Here is a 17,531-nt window from a genome sequence, read left to right on the forward strand (position 1 = left end):
CCCCCATGCAGCAGCAGCTCACATATCCCTTATCACATCCTCCTCTCCCGCAGCTGCACCACACGCTGCCTGCTGCTCCTTCATAGGGAAGCGGGTGAGTTTAACAACCGAGAAATCGCGCTACTGAGCAAATACAAACCACTTTTAATGGACACACTGAAATAAGCAAATTCCGTAACAGTTGAGGTAACCAAGAACACAACAACCACACTCCCTCAACTCCACGCCCCACCAGGCTCCGCACATGCGCCCAGTCGCCGCTGTGTCTGGAGGCGGAGCTCGCCATTTCCCGTAGGGCCGCCGAGCGGTCCCGGCCCCGCCATGGAGAAGCTGCGGCGGGTGCTGAGCGGACAGGACGACGAGGAGCAGGGGCTGACGGCACAGGTACCGCCTCATGGAGACCTCTTCGTCTCTCTCTGCCCGCATTGACGGTTGTTGCTCTTAGCTGCCTGCTGAGCCGAGGCCCTGCCCTGACCGAGAGGCGCGGGGCCCGCTGGGCCGTGCCTGCACCGGGAGTGGGCCGAGGGGCGCTGCTCGGCCCCCGCCGAGTTTTGCTTTCTGTGTCTTGCTTTGAAATTAACGAGGTTTCCCTGTCCTGCATGTACTGACTCTCCTACGAATTTATGGAAGCGAAAAATGGACTCTCTAGACACGTAGTTCTCTGTATAGTCTGCTGAAGTTCTTTTTTGCCTCGCCCTCCTGAAGTACTGCTTATTGTTTTTATTTCCTCCTCCTCTTTGGTTATTTCCAACTGTGTATAGGCATCTGGTGCTTCTGATATGTCACTTCAGTCCACGTGCTGCTCCGCTCATAAAGGTCTGGTTGTCCATTTATGCAAGCCAGCTCTCTTTCTGTGACTGCAGATCCAAGCACCCCACGTTGTGGGAGATCTTGGTTCCCTGTGCTGCAGGATGCAGGAGCATGGCAGGGAAAGTTGGAAAACAAAGTAGCCTCAGCCTGAGCTTTGGTGAACCGGAACAGCTGCAGCATAGTTGGTATCCATGGCACAGTTCAATGCCAAGAGAATTACTTAGTCTATCATCCCTAGGCACGTTTCAGATGAGGCACAAATGATGAGAGCGTTATCCTTTACTTAATGCTGCGGTGTTTGTTTCAAGGCAGCAATCTGCAGATAAATGGCTGAGTATTCAATAATTTGGTATTTCAGGTGTTGTCAACAGAAACTTCATTTGTTGAATGCCAGTAAAACCTTTCTGTGTTTGGGATGACCTTTCTGGAGCTGAAGCATGCGTTTGATTAAACACAATGACCCCCTCTTAAGAGGAGTTGTTAGTTGTGTAATAGAAATCACGTGTTTTATGCTCATGGATGTCCCTGTGTTCTGCTCATTCTTGATCTTTGCAGAACGATAGCCATGAGGTCGGCAGTAATTCCTGTTAAAGGAAGTCAAAGTAAAGTACATAGCGAGACAATTGTGTGGGGATTCAGTGAAATCTTTGTGCACTTCCTAAACTCTTCGGATAAACAACTGTTGTATTGCTGCAGTTTGAGCAATGATTCTTGGGGGGGGGGGGGTTGTTTCTTTGATTAATAGATAGATTTATTTATTCATTTATTTTGAGTGACCCTTACATAAAATCTTCTTGCCTGAGAGTTTTGCATTAAAGCTTAGCTGTAGAAAGTGGGGGTTTCTACTTATTGGTTTCTGGTTACATTATGTCTTGTTTTATTCTTTCTTGTTTAGAAATAAACTGAAGAGCAGTATAGCAAACTGAATATGTTTTACAGGAACTCCCTTACCCCCCATCAGTTCACAGTTCCCCTTCTCATAAAACCATGACAGATTTTTTTCCCCAGATATAGAATTTGCATAGAAATTTTGCCAATCTTATTTAAGTAATGGCTTCTGCTAAGGCAAGTATTTTAGAGAGTAGTGCCAACTCTTTATCTGAAATCCAGGATTACCTTTACACTTAGGTCAGACTTGTTTCTTTTTTCTTTTCCTTCTCCCAAAGTCCTAATGTTACCTTCAGTAGTTTGTTTCTGATCAGGAGCGGAAAGAACTGTTTCTGCTTGTTGTGCAGGTGTGATTAGTTGCATAAATAGATGATTCTATGATTCTAAATAGATGTGACTGAAAACAAGCTGCCTGTTTTAAATGTGTTGCTCTTCCTGCCCTTCTCGCCTTCTGAATGTAAGCATTCAGGAATACGACTGTCAAAACTGGTTTCAAATACTAAACCATCTTTCAGTTACTGTTTTTATCTTTCTTTAATGCATACATAAGGATAAAAAGGTGGACCTAACAAGGTAAGCTGCATCTTCTGACCTTTGGGAAGTTCTGTCTTAACTACTGAGCACAGAAAAGAAACAAAATGGAGAGCTATATTATGTTCCAGCAATGTGTCTGTTCAGTCAGGATGCAGACATTAATATTTACTAAAAGTACAGCTTTTAAAGTATTTAACCTGATTAAATAAGGCTATGAATAGAGAGTTGTCTGAACTGTTTTCTGTTGACACATGTTCAGGGACTGATTCACTGTAGTGTGAACATGTATGTGCTTCCTACTGTTTCAGTTAAGTGCGGATTCTTTATTCATAGAGACATGAAATCCTTCTAACTATTAACCAAAGAGTTAGTTTGGTAGGCCTTAACAAGACAGCAGCTCAAAGGGGTTGTTCTACCAGCTCTGTGGTCCTCCCTCTTTCCTGGTATCAGGAAACCTTGCTGTTTTCCTGACATCTTGCTGAGCTGGTTTGGCATATTACTCTTGTATGGGAGTGAGGCAGAAAATGAAAGGAGCTCTAGTTCTCTTCTGGCTTCACAAGCTGTGTTGGCTGGCTCAGCTCATCAGGTGCTGAAATCACCCTGGAGAAACAGGAAACAAAATTACCCCTTTCAGCAATTCACTATTTTGAGACAAGCTGGGTTACTGTGTCTACACCTTCACCCTGTAAAGAATGGGAAGTAAGGAGGAATTGTGATGCTCTCAGAGGATCCTTGTATTAACAAGCACAATGGATTCCATCTAGCAAGAGGAAAGAGTGGTATCATCATAGGAGGACTCAGCACTGAACAAATAGTTCTGTTCTGCTTTGGTGCAGTCATGAGAATTTTCAGTTGTAATTACCTGGGGAAGGGAAGGTCTCTGCAAATGGAGAAGTGTTGTTGGACTTGCCTTCACATGTTCTGTCTTCTTGGTGTGTGTTTCCAAATGACAATAGCAGGACATGGGGAAATGGTTTTAAATTAAAAGAGGGAAGATTTAGGTTGGATATTAGAGGGAAGTTCTTCACTAGGAGAGTGGTTAGGCCCTGGAACAGGCTGCCCAGGGAGGCTGTGGATGCCCCGTCCTTGGAGGTGTTCAAGGCCAGGTTGGACGGGGCCCTGGGCAACCTGATCTAGTAAAGGTGTATGTTTGGTGGCCCTGCCAGGCAGGGGGGTTGGAACTACATGATCCTTGAGGTCCCTTCCAACCCGGGTCATTCTGTGATTCTGTAAATGTCCTTAAGACCATTCAAAGCTGTTTTTGTAATATCCATTGTTTTCCTTTCCTCCTCCTAAGGTTCTCGATGCCTCAACACTTAGCTTTGGTACACGAGTCAAGTGGTTTGCCATATGTTTCATTGCTGGCGTTGCATGTTCTATTCTTGTAAGTAACTGTTTTTTACTCTACGCTTTATTAAATGTTCTATGGTAGAACATCATTCATATTCATCCATCGTATGTGGTAGTATTTACTTGATCTTGAATCTTAAATTTTTTCTCCATAAATTTAATGGACTGTAAAATGTGTAAGTGGCACGTAGGGACTGCTGATCTGTAAATGATATTTCTGGCCATCTTTCTTAGGGTCACAGCAAAGGATGTTTTTATTTTATGATAATAAAATTTCTTTCTAAGAGGCCTGAACACAGACAAAATATACTGCGTTTCTTACTTAGATGTGTCTGGTGTGCCAAAGAGAGGTTTTTGCTGTTTGATTTATACCCATTCTATTTTAATGTATGTATTCTTTTCATGGGAGGGGAAAGCTTGAGAGGTTTTTAAAGGCTGAAGAAACCGCAAGCGTAGCTTGTCAGACCTACAGATCAGTAGGTGATGACTGTGTAATGTGCTTTAAGTTTTGGTTAACCCCAAAGTGGTTAAGCACTTGGGTTCTTGTAGGTAATTTTTGTAGGTCCCTTCCAACTGAACTATTCAATTCATTTGAATTCATAATTTACTGTAAAGTACATTTATATGTAATAAAATTCAAGGGACTTGGTAATTACAGGAGAAAACAGCTGTGAAGGAGAAGCATGTTGTGGCATTTGGCCATAGTGACTTACTGGATTCTCCTGCAGGTGCAAAATCTGCCAGCTGTATGTTGAGGCTGGTCCCGGGAGCTTGGGATTGGGTTGGGAACCCTCTCTGTTTAGGGTTGAGAACTAGTTGCATGACTGCTCCCTGCTGCTTTCCTCACAGGCAGTGTTTAACTTACATGCTCACATGTGCCAGGTTTGTGCTTTAATGTCTACTGGAGCTGAGTGCTGTTAACTACCCCTTCTCTCAGATCTCAGACCTTTGCTGCTATGCTAAAGAGACCCTCAAAGAAACGCTGAAGCCATCCCTTACAGGCCTATATCTGACCTCCTAGATTTCATGTGTATGCAGCCTGGTAGATATTCTACGTCCTGTGTTTGTGTGATGGGCTTCGTGATGAAGCTGAAAGTGTCGTAAAGAGAATGAAAAAGATGTAAATGAATGTTAGGAACAGTGTATTTAAACATAGCCTAGTTGTGAAATTGTTGCAAAATGTACTAAATCAGTACATTATTTTGCCAGTAGGTGGCAATGGAAGCGTGCAGAATTGAGAGCATTGGAATGTGCTGGTGTATGTTAAATGGAACTCCTGTAATCTCTGAAAGTCTTTGGGATTTTATAGTCTATAATTAACAAATTGAACTAATTACTTACAAACATAACCTTTCTTTTTTTTAAGGGAACAGCATTGTTATGGCTCCCAAGGGGAATCAAACTTTTTGCATTGTTTTACACCCTGGGAAACATTGCTGCATTGGCCAGGTATGATTTCTTAATCATCATTATTAGGAAAACACTTTCCTTTTAATCTGTATTTCCATTTACTGTGCAATGGTGTGTGTTTAATATATATAAACAACATTGTTTTCATACTGGAATATTAATGAAAATCTCAGTTTTGAAATCGTTATAAGCAGAGAATGTCAGTTTTCCCTTTTTTCTTGTTCTAATGAAATGTCTGATATGTTTGTTTTGTGGATGAATCACAATTGCTGTCTGAAGGGCGAATAACAGGTTGCTGGGTGTTTGGGGGTATTTACACCTTCAGTCATTCTGAGGTACCCCAGTTTCAGGGACAGCTGGTAGCCTGCCTGCTGTGTGAGTGGGTAAAAAGTTTGTGGTAGCGATGGTAATAAGAGGATGGTTGGACTAGATAATCCTGTAGATTACAGAATCACAGAATGACCCGGGTTGGAAGGGACCTCAAGGATCATGTAGTTCCAACCCCCCTGCCTGGCAGGGCCACCAAACATACACCTTTACTAGATCAGGTTGCCCAGGGCCCCGTCCAACCTGGCCTTGAACACCTCCAAGGACGGGGCATCCACAACCTCCCTGGGCAGCCTGTTCCAGGGCCTAACCACTCTCCTAGTGAAGAACTTCCCCCTAACATCCAACCTAAATCTTCCCTCTTTCAACTTAAAACCATTTCCCTGTGTCCTGCTACTGTCAGCCCTTTCGAAGAGTTTACTCCCCTCCTGGGAGTAAGTTCCCTTCAGGTATTGAAAGGCTGCAATGAGGTCACCCCGCAACCTTCTCTTCTCCAGGCTGAACAAACCCTACTCCCTCAGCCTGTCCTCATAGGGGAGGTGCTCCAGCCCCCTGATCATCTTCATGGCCCTCCTCTGGACCCTTTCCAAAATCTCTATGTCTTTTTTGTACTGAGGGCTCCACACCTGGACACAGATTCTTTCCAACCTGGTGATTCTGTGAGCACATTGTTGTGAGAGGAGACTTTACTTTTGACAGGTGTTGCTTTCATGATTTTAGGAAAACTCTTTAAAAATAAGAGGCTTAATTAAAAAGTCCTTTTGACTTTGGGGTCAAGCAGAATGTAAAAATCTTTCACAGTGTATGTAGCTTGTGCCTGGTTCTTTGCAGTAATCCTGTCTGGCAGTTAATCATAAGAAATTTATAGAGGGACTTCATAGGATTTAAAACAATTGCCTGTTCTTTCACTGTTTGAAAGGCATGTAAGAAGCAATGTAACTAGTGTCAGTAATGAATCAGGTAAAGTGCTCTGTTGGTGTCCTTCTCCCTCTGTCTTGGCATCATTAAAGCACAGTTGTAGGACTTATATCAAGTGGATGCTGATCTTACTTTCATGGATTCTGTGGCTGTCATGTAACTCCTGAGTCAAGGCATTATTAATCTGCTGCATGTGAACAATGTGGCATTACTATTTGAGTAGTGTGGTGGTGTACTACTTTACAACTAACTTGCTGGAGGGTGAAGTTATTTATACTGGAATTGTCTCTATGTAATTACCCCATCTTTTATTAAAACAAGACAAAATTGCCGCTACTAGGGTAGGCAAAACTGTGTGTTCCCATTTCTCTCCCTTTTGTTGTTTGCTATTTTTTAGTTTTTAACTGGTATCCTGGGTGTGTTTTCACTGCTTCAGATAAAATTAGCATTTTAGAAAGTCTGTATTAATAAAGTCCTAATTCTCTGTGAACTAAGAGGGAAGCTTCTACAGGCTGGTGTTTGTTTTCTGCATTTCCCTAAAATAACCTGAAATGCAGCTAAAAACAGAAGTAAAAAGAAGCCCTCTGTCTTTTCAGTAATTCTATTTGATGTAAACAGCAGGCAGCTGTGCTTTAAGTACACTGGGAAATGAAAATGAAACCCTAACTTGATGAGGTTTAAACTTTTTTCAGGTTGGTTTGCACCTCTGGATTAGAAAAATAAATGAAAAAATAAAGCTATCAGCATAAGTAAATAGTCCTTTCTGGCCTGATTTTACTGTATTATCTATCAACATATATGGAATTAATTCCTGGGCTGACGAGTAGATCTCCTATAGATTGTGTTGTGTTATGTGTAAGAAATAACATATGTAAGTGGAAGATCTTGGCATTTCATTTTTTCTTGGACTTTCTGCCCCCTGTGGATTGATTCTCTTTACCTTTCTGAAGATGTTCTTGTTATAATATCTGTCCTGCAATGCTTTAATCTTAATTTAGTTTTAGGGCCAAGATAAGATATTCTGAGAAGTTAGTTTGGAATGAAGAGAATTTGCAATATTTATTCCAATTGAATTGAGAATTATTGTTTTGGTGTTGTTTTTCTTTTCATTTAGCATGGGCTTTTATAAATAAGTATTACCTAGAAGGGGAGTTAAACACGCATGTCTTTCTCCAGTGAAACATTCAGAGCACCACCTAACTATAGGGATCCTCTTTCTAGTTAAATATTTTCTTCAAAACAGAGTGGCTTCAATAGGAGAGAAGGAAGAGTCTCATCTCAGAATATTTGTAGCCAGATGATTATTCCTATAATTGTGAATTCTTGATTCCCATCACATTTCTTTGAATGAACAGATAAAGCTGAGAGTAGATGATAGGTTTCATAGAATGGTTTGGGTTGGAAGAGACCTTTAAGATGACCCAGTTCCAACCCCCCTGCTATAGGTAGAGAAGTCTCCCTCTAGACCAGGTTGCTCAAAGTCCCATTCATCCTGGCCTTGAATGCTTCCAGGGAGGTGGCAACCACAGCCTCTCTGGGCAACCTGTTCCAGTGTCTCACCACCTTCACAGTAAAGAATGTATTCCTAATGTCTATTCTAAATCTACCCTCTTCCAGTTGAAAACCATTTCCCCTCATCCTGTTGCTACGTACCCTTATAAGAAGTCCCTCCCCAGCTTTCCTGTAGGCCCCCTTCAGGTACAGGAAAGCTTACTGTAAGGACTTCCCAGGGCCTTCTCTTCTCCAGGCTGAAGAGCCCAAACTCTCTGAGCCCGTCCTCGTAGTGGAGTTGCTCCAGCCAACTTTAAACAAAAAGATTTAGAACTGTTCTTTAATTTTGAATGTAGTTATTTGCATGCTGCCTGGGTGATAAGCTTGGTTTTTAAAACAGACGTTTTCTACAGAAGTTTGGTATTTGAATTCTGTACATACTTTAGGCAAGTCTGTTCTTAAAACAGCCTCAAAATCAGCTTCAAATTGACTTTCAAATTTCAGAGGAGGGCGACAAAGCTGGTGAGGGGTCTGGAGCACAGGTCTTATGAGGACAGGCTGAGGGAGCTGGGATTGTTCAGCCTGGAGAAGAGGAGGCTCAGGGGAGACCTTATTGCTCTCTGTAACTTCCTGAAGGGAGGTTGTAGTGAGCTAGGGGTTGGCCTCTTCTCTCGTGTAATTGTTGGTAGAACTAGAGGGAATGGTTTTAAGCTGTGTCAGGGGAGATTCAGGCTGGACATTAGGAAGTATTACTTCTCGGAAAGGGTGGTCGGGCATTGGAATGCACTGCCCAGGGAGGTGGTGGAGTCACCGACCATGGGAGTGTTCAAGAAACTTTTGGATGTGGTGTTGATGAATATGATTTAACTGGGAAGTATTGGGAATGGTTGGACTAGATGATCTTCTAGGTCTTTTCCAACCTTGATAATTCTGTGATTCTGTGACCCTCTGCTGGGTGTGGTAGTGTGGAAAGAATTTCATAGCCAAGGGTGATTCACTATGTGAGCTTTTTCCAGGACTGGTAAGTTCATGGACTGCTTTACCTTTCATCCTAGCAGGTGTCTGTTGTTAAACACTGAAATGCCTTTCATAGCCCTGTAGTCATCTGACTGTTGGCAAATTAATTAATTACCTGTTGTCTTTTGCAAAGATTTGAATGTGTCTTTTGTTTTTGTTTTTTCCTCCTCCCATTAGTACGTGTTTCCTGATGGGGCCACTGAAGCAACTGAAGGCGATGTTTGAGCCCAAAAGATTAGTTGCTACACTTGTAATGCTGGTAAGTATACTTTTACTTTTTCTCCTGTGCAGTCTTTTGCTAAAAAGGTTTTGAGGCTCAGTGAAACAGAGGATGTTTCTGAATCCACATCTTGTGCTGAATAATTACTCAGTCAAGCTGAGTCAGTGATCATCAAGTCTAGCTTGGAAGTTGTTTGTTGGCTGCAGCTTCTCTGTATAGCTCAGTGGTTCAGTGCTTTCAAAGAAGGAAAAGTTATTCCGTCAAAATCAAGAAAACCACATATTCATCCTCACAGTTCTCCTTCAGTTCCTTTACTTCAGTTAAGTAGCATTTCCTCTTCAAGGAGGATCACAGAATCACTGAATTGTAGGGGTTGGAAGGGACCTCTAGAGATCATCAAGTCCATCATGGAGTCTCCAGAGAAGGAGACTCCACCACCTCCCTGGGCAGCCTGTTCCAGTGCTCCATCACCCTCACTGTAAAGTTCTTCTGCACATTTGTGCAGAACTTCCTATGCTGTAGTTTTATCCCATTACCACTAGTTCTGTCCCCACGCACTACTGAAAAGAGACCAGCCTCACCACTATGGCTCCCACACCTCAGGTATTTATAAACCTGGATCAAATCCCCTCTCAGCCTTCTTTTCTCAAGGCTAAACAGACCCGGGATGGGGAAAAACAAGACCCAGCCCCTAGGGTAAGGATAGGGTAATTAGCATTTTTCCTTAAAACCATGAAAGATTGCATATATAATTTTAAGTACAGAACTCCACCTGAAAAGAGTTGAAGAGCTGCAAAATTAGCTTCAATAAATGTTCGGCTTTCTCACTCCATGTAAGGCAGCTGCTCCCTGCTGGCCTCTTCTTTACTGTCACAACATTTAACAAAAAGGGGGGAGGGGAGAGAAAGGGAAGAGCTGAGGCACCGAAGGAGCAGAGCCCGTGTTTGCCAAATGCAGTGTTTAGAAATGGATATTTAGGAATGGATTGCTTGTTATGATGCACAGATGTTGTTGGATTTTGATTCTGTGAGTATCAGATTGAGAGCGACACTGTGCTCTGAATGAGTAGAACAATTCCTACTCTCCTTGGTTGCTTTCAAGCAAGCTTTATCATCCAAGCCCACCACTTAATAGTCCTGATGCATATAAGTACATAGACCTGGTCATATTTCTTTCAACTCCTAAAGGCAGTTTCTGCCTTCCTTTCTTCTGAGGCTGGTCCCATACTTTGGCCTTAGAGCACATCATGCTGTGCTTTGGAAAACACTGATTTTTATGAAGTTCAGCATATAGGCACTGTGTGACAGCCTTTAGCTCTGCTGCTTTCATGCATCAATTCTTGAATATACTGATTATCCTCTGGAAATATTGAGGCAGTATTGTATGTACTTTGTGTGTTTGAATACTAATTCTCTTTTTTTTTTTTTTTTGGTCTCTTCTCCCCCAAGCTTTTTCTAGTTTTGACGCTGTGTGCTGTTTTATGGGTAAGTGGGAGGGCTTTGTTCCCCTCAAAGAGCAATGTAACTGTTATTTTATTGATTGCTTTAATATTTGGTTTGATTGTGGAAAAAAGATAAGCTTGTTTGTGATATTTGAGTTCCTAACTGCAGTTGAATCGGGGTGGAGTGTTCAATCTGTTGACTACAAATGCATCTTTCCACCTGCATGTGATGTAGGTGAGAGCATAAACCAGAGGATTAGTCTGCCTGCAAATCTCTGGACTAAGAACTGAGAATATACTTGACCTATTTCTGTCAAAAAATAGGTTGTGGTCTTTAGAAAATACAGACCATTAAACTAATTAAGATAAACAAAGGAAGAGAGATGGAACAGGTAGACACCACTGAGTGTCCAGAGTGTTTTGAAAACACTGATATGTATTGCACAGAAGTAGGTATGTAGCTGAAATCAACTCCAGGTGTATGATGTGAGTGGAAATTGAAGCATCACCGTTCTGTTTGGTGTTTTTAAAGCTAGAGAAGGTTTTCATTGCACTGTGCTAATGGAGTGATAGTTAAATGAAAGTAGTATCAGTTGTTAGAATGGAAAGAAAATAATTAAGAGGAGGAAATAAAAATTTCATCACTTAACTACATTTTTTGGTTGCCAGTCTATAGCACTTATTCACAATATGCACCGGTGTGAAATAAACTGACCTCTGCAATATTTGTTTTATCTTGACATAGTGGAACAAAAAAGGTTTGGCACTGTTATTCTGCATATTGCAGTCCTTGGCAATGACCTGGTAAGTTTCACTTTGATTTCTTCTCTCATGCCCCTATATCTGCACGTGTGTATAGAGATGGGTAGATATGTATGTGTTTGTGTACCCTTCCTGTAATGTGCCCAGATACTGGTCTCAGTCACGTGCTTTCTGAGCTAGAATATGTAAGCTCAGCAAAATCTACATGCAGTCATCTTGCACAAATAGTAATTTTAAATACATTCTGCCATGTATGGACTTCTTTTTGAAGGATTATGAAAAGAAAGTGGACGCCAAAGCAAATTCTTATTTGCTTTCTCTGCTGTGGAAGTAATTTAATTTTTGTACATCCTGGTTCTGATGACTCGCCCTCTCTTTTGAGTTCTGAGTCTTAATCTTAAAAGTGGAAAAAAAAAATCTAAATCACATTTTTATACTCTGTCCTCAATAATATTTACTGGGTGGTTGTGAGGGGGTCAGTGTAGTGCAGCAGAACTCAACTGACTGGCCAGATACAGTCCTAGGGCTGGGCCTGGGGATGTGTGGGCGCAGTTAAGTGAACGCCTGCAAGCCTGGCAGAAGGTTTAGAAGTGATTTCTTTCTCCATGGAGATGCAACTGAACTTAACTTGATTCCCTTGTCCCGAGTGAATTACTAGGAACTTAAACTTCACTGATCCAAAGTGACCGCAGTTCTTGTTTGAACTTGCCCTGAATAAGCAGCATCATATACTGAACTTTAATCTGAGGAGCAATAACCATTTGTGCAGAATAGGGACTATATGGTGCTGTGCTGGACCCACATGAATGCTTGGGCTGTAGACAGAGAGAAGACTGCTGACTGTAACTGATGGCAGCAGAGAATTGGTCATTTGGCAAGCATCTCAACTTGGTCAGTGTGGGGATGAGGACAAAAGCATAGCATATATACATATATGTATATGTATATATATGTATATATATAGGATGAGGACAAAGGACATAGCATGTATGTAGGGTTGTGAGAAGCAAGTTTCTGAAGACGATAGAGAGCCAGCTGTTTGAATGTCATTACCACAGCATGTTATTCTTACAGCAGACATCTGTATTTATAGCTACACAAATGCTGTTAGCTCTCTATTTTTGCACTACTGTATCTTGTCTTTTTCACTTGGGGGAAAAAAAGAAAAGGTCTTTATTGTCCAGAAGGGTATAATTTTCCCAGAAATCTCTATTTCTTTTGAATCTGATGGTGACAGTAAATCTACAGACTTGTTGTTTTTAAAGTTGAATTTATGTGCGAGGAAAGTAATAGACTATATGAGAAATGATGTTAAAACGAAACCAGGAAGTCCTTGGCAGTACATTGAGTTCTTGTCCAGTTCTGTTTTCTTTTTTACTAGGAAACATTAAATTCCGTAGGTAATGTTAACAAGCTGGAGTCGAACAGATTGCTTTTATTAACACTGGTCTAAAGTAAAGCAAGGGGGCTCTCAGTAAGACAGGAAAGCTCTGTACAGTGGTTTTTTTTCTTCTTTCTTTTTCAGGTATAGCTTGTCATATATTCCTTATGCAAGGTGAGTGCATAATTCCTTTCTAATGGAAAGCTGGTAATGTTTGTTAGAGAGGGAAGGATCCTTTAATTCTGTATGTGGATACACAGCATCCTTCTTTTCTTTCTGATTTTTATAAAGTGATAGACATGAGCTCAGGGTAACGCTTGATAGCTTTAAATACAAGTGCATAGCATTTTCTGCTAAATTTCATTCTAATTTTCATCCTGAAAAGATTTTTAATTTCTCCAGTTATTTAAAATTGCATTGGTGCCGTGGTTGCTTTTTCAGCTCTTAAATTAAAGCCAGCTGGTGGATCTGAGCCCTTAGGTTTAGGCAAGCAAGCAGAACTTCAGCCACTAACTCTGCTTCTGAATTTCTCCATCCTTTTAGGAAAGGGGAAAGTGATTCTTGGTGTTTGTTTTCATTTACTTTTTGGCAGGATTCTCTCTCTTGTGTATGAAATGGGAACACGAGCTGGCCAAATGCACAGCAAAACCACATGCAATTAAACAAACTAAAGAGTGTTTTTTTTCCTATTACGTTTCATGTAAAATGTGGTGTGGTATTTCAGCAGTGTGTTTTCAGAAGAGTAAGGTGCTTCTAAATCTGTGTATATTTTTTAATGAGGCTTTCTGTAATGAAAGCGGGGAGGAAATAAAACAGCAATTACTATATTTATCCCTTTTATCTTCTCAGCCTATAGCATTTCTGCACCTTTGCAGGGAAGCCTGTAATACCAACTTCTTTTTAAAGCTTGAGTTCTTCACACTGAGGGTGGTGATGCACTGGCACAGGTTGCCCAAGGAGGCTGTGGATGCCCCATCCCTGCAGGCATTCAAGGCCAGGCTGGATGTGGCTCTGGGCAGCCTGGTCTGGTGGTTGGTGACCCTGCACATAGCAGAGCTGAGCCCAGAAAGGGTGTAATCCTTTGCCCCCGTTGGTGATGGATGGGTTATCTCTGTCAGTTCAGAGCCTGCATTTGGTCAATAATTATTGTCTTAAATGTTTGCAGTGTTTTTCAGTTTCAGTATATTATGGTTGATGTCTGTAAATGAAACCACAAATCCCTTACCTGGCTTTGTTTTTCTCTCTTTAAAGGGATGCTGTGATAAAATGCTTCACGTCTTGTCTGGAATAAATTGCAAACAAGGACCGCTGTGTACTTTAAAGCAACTCCTCTATCAACTTCCCTTGGAAAGCCTTACTTTTCCACTCCTGCAATTCCCAGTAACACTTTAGTATTTGCCTCCCCTTTTGCCTCCAGGGGGTTAAATAACTTTTACTAGAAGCAGCTTTCAGAACACACGGGATGAACTGTTTACCCCGGAACCTTTGGGCTTTTTAACCAAAAAAAACAAAGTACTTTTAAACACTTTGCAAAGAGCAGCCTTAAAACTGCCCTGTGTGCAGTCACACAGCTCGTTCCCCAGCGCAAGTGGGCTGCTGCAGTGCAGGCTGTGCAGCGTGCATGGGGTTTACATTTACAGCTCTGTCTGAAACCTGCAGCGCTGCTTCTGTTTGTGTCACATTTCTTGTGTGCTTTTCCAAAGACAGTTTTATGAGCATTGTAAGGATGTGGTGAGGTAACTTCTGCCTGTGTTTTGTGGAGAGAGCTTAAGGAGAATACGTGGAAGTTGTGTTAAAAGCGCATTGATTTTATTAAAACTATATTCTCAACTTTTTTACTTTTAAACATAAAAGCTGTTTACTAAGCGAACTTGTGAATAATGTCTAAATAAATGAGTTGTGAGAGAAATCAGCTTGAAAGGTGCTTAAACTTCTTTTTTCTTGCTGAGGGATTGGCTATAGAGGGCTGAACGCTTCACAAGGATCACCTTTAATAAAGTATGAAAATGTACTGGGGGGGTGTTTATAAAAACATAGAATCATTCAGGCTGGAAAAGACCTCCGAGATCATTAAGTACATCATACTACCCTAATGAACAACCCTCTGCTAAGTCTTAACCCCGAGCACCACATCTAAACATACATGTTTTTAAACACAGCCCCCTATGGAGCCTATTCCAGTGCTTAACAACTCACTCTATAAAGAAGTTTTTCCTGATATCCAACCTAAACTTATCCTGGTGTAACTTGAGGCCATTTCCCCTCATCCTGTCATCAGTGAGAAGAGACCAACCCCACTCTCGCTGTTAAGCACCTTTCAGGTACTGGAAGTTAGCAATAAGGTCTCCCCTCAGCCTCCTCTTCCCCAGACTAAACAGCCCCAGTTCCTTCAGTCTCTCCTGATAGGACATATTCTCCAAGCCCTTCACAATCCTGGTGTGCCCTGCAGAAAGTGAGGCTGTACCTGTGTTGGTGGTATAGGGCAGGGTGGCTCCAAGCAGCTGACCCAGGGAGGCCCCATCCTGTGAGGGGTGCTTCGGGGATGGGCAGTTTGTTGCAGTTTTGTTGCCCATTGGCTGCCTGCTTGGGTACAGAATCACCGTGACCTTCATTTAGTGCTGTGTTGGCTATGGGGGTGTTTATGTTGTGTGATGGGTGATGAGTGTTCATGTAATGGTTCACATTAGTGTAACAAAATTAAAATGAGTTCCAAGTGCTAGTCATAAAATCCATATACTGCCACACTGACATGTACACGTAGTTGGTATATTTTACCACGTTACTCTTCCTTTCTTGAAGACTTGATCTGTGATCTGCTTTCCTTATCTGCACTCTGAGCCCATGCTGTGTGCTGCCGTGGCACTTCTTGCTCCTTCGCGTCGTGTCTTAGTTTGCAGTATGACAGTTCACGCAGTGCGTTCTCGTTGCACGACGCACTTCGATGCCCGTGAAGGCACAGCGGTGCGGCTCTCACTCCTCGTGCGTTGCACGGATGGAACCTGCCGCGGGACCGGGGCTCGCTGCGGGACCGGACGGCGCCGGTGCGCCCGATGCTACGCGGGACCGCTCGGCGGGCGCGGACGATCGGCGCGGGCTGCCGGGGCCGCTGCGCTCCCGAAGAGAGGGGAGGGCTGTCGTCGGGGCGGGCGGAGGGCGGGTCGGGGGCGGGCTGCGAAGGGCCGAGCCGCGGCCGGCGGCACCCGCCGAGCGCACACGCGCGCGGCCGCCGGCCCGGGCTGCCGGTGGGGCTCCGGCCATGGGGCTGCAGCCGCGGCGTGCGGCCGGGCCCTGCCCGCCGGCGGGACGGTGCGCGGCGTTGCCCTGGGCCCGCGGCGACGAGCAGGACGGGGTCCCCGGCCGAGCCGCCTCCCTGCCGCCCCTCCTGCCGGCACCCCTCGCCGCCGCCGCCGCCCGGGCGCAGCCGAAGAAGCCGACGGCGACGGCGGTCCCCAGGAAGGCGGCGCCGAGGCCGGCGGACGAGAAGGCGGCTCGGAAGGCGCGAGGGGCGCCGGCGGAGAGGGCCGGCCCCGTCTCCGGCTCCTGGCCGTGTACTTCCCTGCAGCGGCGACCGCCGGCGGAGCGGGGGGCGCGGCCCCAGCCCGGCGCGCCGCAGCCGCGGGGCCGCCCAGGGGCGCCCGGTGCGGGCGGCCGGTCCTGCGAGAGCCCGGGCGGGTCGGCGGGGGAGCCGCGTTTCGCGCTGAGCCTCCCGCCCGAGGCCGTGCGCCTGCTGCAGCGTCGCAGCACCGAGCGCCAGCGCGCACAGCCCGGCATCGGCACCGGCGGGACGGCTGCGGCGCGGAGAGGGGCGCGGTCCGGCGGCGACGTGCGCGCCCTGCTGAAGGTATCCCTGCTCAACGACCGGCACCGCTACGACGACGAGGAGTACGAAGAGGAGGAGGCGGCGGCGCCGGGCGCGGCGCCGGACGAGGGGCTGGTGCGGAAGTGCACCGAGTGGCTGCGAGGCGTCGAGAGCGCGGCCGGGCGAGAGCGCGGGGACCGGCTGGGCAGCCTGCCGCACCTGGGAGCGCGGTGAGCCGCATCCCCGCGGGGAACGGGAGGGGTCGCTCCGCCGGCAGCCGGGGACAAAGGAGCGGCACCGACTCCCGCCCGGCTCGGAAAGCGGCATCATCCCGCCGCCGTTTTTAAGACTTCCCTCTCCTTTGTAAGATGCGCGCGACGGTTTTTTGTACATTTGTACATTTTTATTTATTGGAATAAATGCGGTGATTTCTGTGGTACGACGGTCTCCGTCCCTCCCTGCCGCCGTGCTCCCGCACCCCGCCCCGCGCGGAGGTGGCAGCGCGGCGGCCTCTTTGTTGGCGGACCCGGGGCCGGGGCTCGCCCCTCCTTGTTGTCTCAAGCGGCCGCCGCCGCCGCTCGGTATCCGGCGTGGAACGGCGGTGTTCGCTGCGCTGGGTGAACGCCCTGTCAGCCGGTGCGGGAACCGCTCGATCGAATTGATGAAGCGATATGAAGCGCTTGTGTGCCGCGAACTGGAAACGCTGGGTTTCACTGAGCCGTGAGTCGTGTGAGCAGTGATGCGCGGCTGCTGAGACCCTTCCCTCGAGTAACAGGAGATAAATGGTAAACGATAGTTCGGCTGCATAAAGCGAGGTTGCATCGCGTCCGTGCAGTGTGTCATTTGGATCCGGGTTTGTTCAAACGGGATTTTTCCCCCCCTTCTTTTTCCTTCTTAAGCCTCAGGAATGAGAGCGGAAACGCTTCAAGAATAATGGAATACATTGGTACGGCCACTGAAAATATTACCCACGTAATGCAGGTGTGAAACTGCTCTGCTCAAAGCCTGGAGTAAATAGCGCTGGGCATGAGAACGTGCGGACAGTGACTGTATTTCCCCATCGAGTTGCCTGTAGCGCCAGCTCTGAAGCACACGCGCCTTTGTGTCTTTTTAACCGAGTCTGCACGTGGTTGCGCTGCATCCGCCAGTTTCCAGCAGCGTCTCCAGGCAGCTCTGCCCTAAC

The 17,531-nt window shown here is 45.2% G+C and overlaps 2 protein-coding genes across 4 annotated transcripts; both read left to right on the plus strand.

The window, feature by feature from the left end:
• The first annotated feature begins 268 nt into the window (after positions 1-268).
• On the plus strand, positions 269-14,459 carry SFT2D1 (SFT2 domain containing 1). Of its 3 annotated transcripts, XR_014944774.1 has the most exons (9): positions 269-384; positions 2,249-2,271; positions 3,530-3,616; positions 4,949-5,031; positions 8,923-9,004; positions 10,414-10,449; positions 11,152-11,210; positions 12,694-12,723; positions 13,801-14,459. XR_014944774.1 is itself a non-coding variant. In XM_015858000.3 (8 exons), exons 1-8 carry the CDS (start codon positions 322-324, stop codon positions 13,838-13,840), a joined length of 480 nt encoding a protein of 159 aa, XP_015713486.1. In that variant the 5' UTR covers positions 269-321; the 3' UTR covers positions 13,841-14,459. The 3 variants fall into 3 exon arrangements, 2 of the variants coding, with proteins under 2 accessions (XP_015713486.1, XP_085399574.1); XM_015858000.3 differs by lacking the exon at positions 2,249-2,271; XM_085543448.1 differs by lacking the exons at positions 2,249-2,271; positions 3,530-3,616.
• Positions 14,460-15,177: 718 nt separating this feature from the next.
• On the plus strand, positions 15,178-16,787 carry PRR18 (proline rich 18). The gene has a single exon (XM_015857951.3). It carries the CDS (start codon positions 15,491-15,493, stop codon positions 16,580-16,582), a length of 1,092 nt encoding a protein of 363 aa, XP_015713437.2. The 5' UTR covers positions 15,178-15,490; the 3' UTR covers positions 16,583-16,787.
• Positions 16,788-17,531: the final 744 nt, after the last annotated feature.

This window comes from Coturnix japonica, chromosome 3 (genome assembly GCF_054131305.1).
Source record: "Coturnix japonica strain WE chromosome 3, WE-NBRP24, whole genome shotgun sequence".
Taxonomy (NCBI): domain Eukaryota; kingdom Metazoa; phylum Chordata; class Aves; order Galliformes; family Phasianidae; genus Coturnix; species Coturnix japonica.

What these genes read in the sequence shown, in the direction of transcription:
- SFT2D1 (XM_015858000.3), top strand. Translation starts at nt 322, where the DNA reads ATGGAGAAGCTGCGGCGGGTGCTGAGCGGACAGGACGACGAGGAGCAG. An exon ending in GCGTTGCATGTTCTATTCTT is followed by an intron (nt 3,617 to 4,948) that starts GTAAGTAACTGT and finishes CTTTTTTTTAAG; the next exon opens with GGAACAGCATTGTTATGGCT. An exon ending in TTGCTACACTTGTAATGCTG is followed by an intron (nt 9,005 to 10,413) that starts GTAAGTATACTT and finishes TTCTCCCCCAAG; the next exon opens with CTTTTTCTAGTTTTGACGCT.
- PRR18 (XM_015857951.3), top strand. Translation starts at nt 15,491, where the DNA reads ATGCCCGTGAAGGCACAGCGGTGCGGCTCTCACTCCTCGTGCGTTGCA.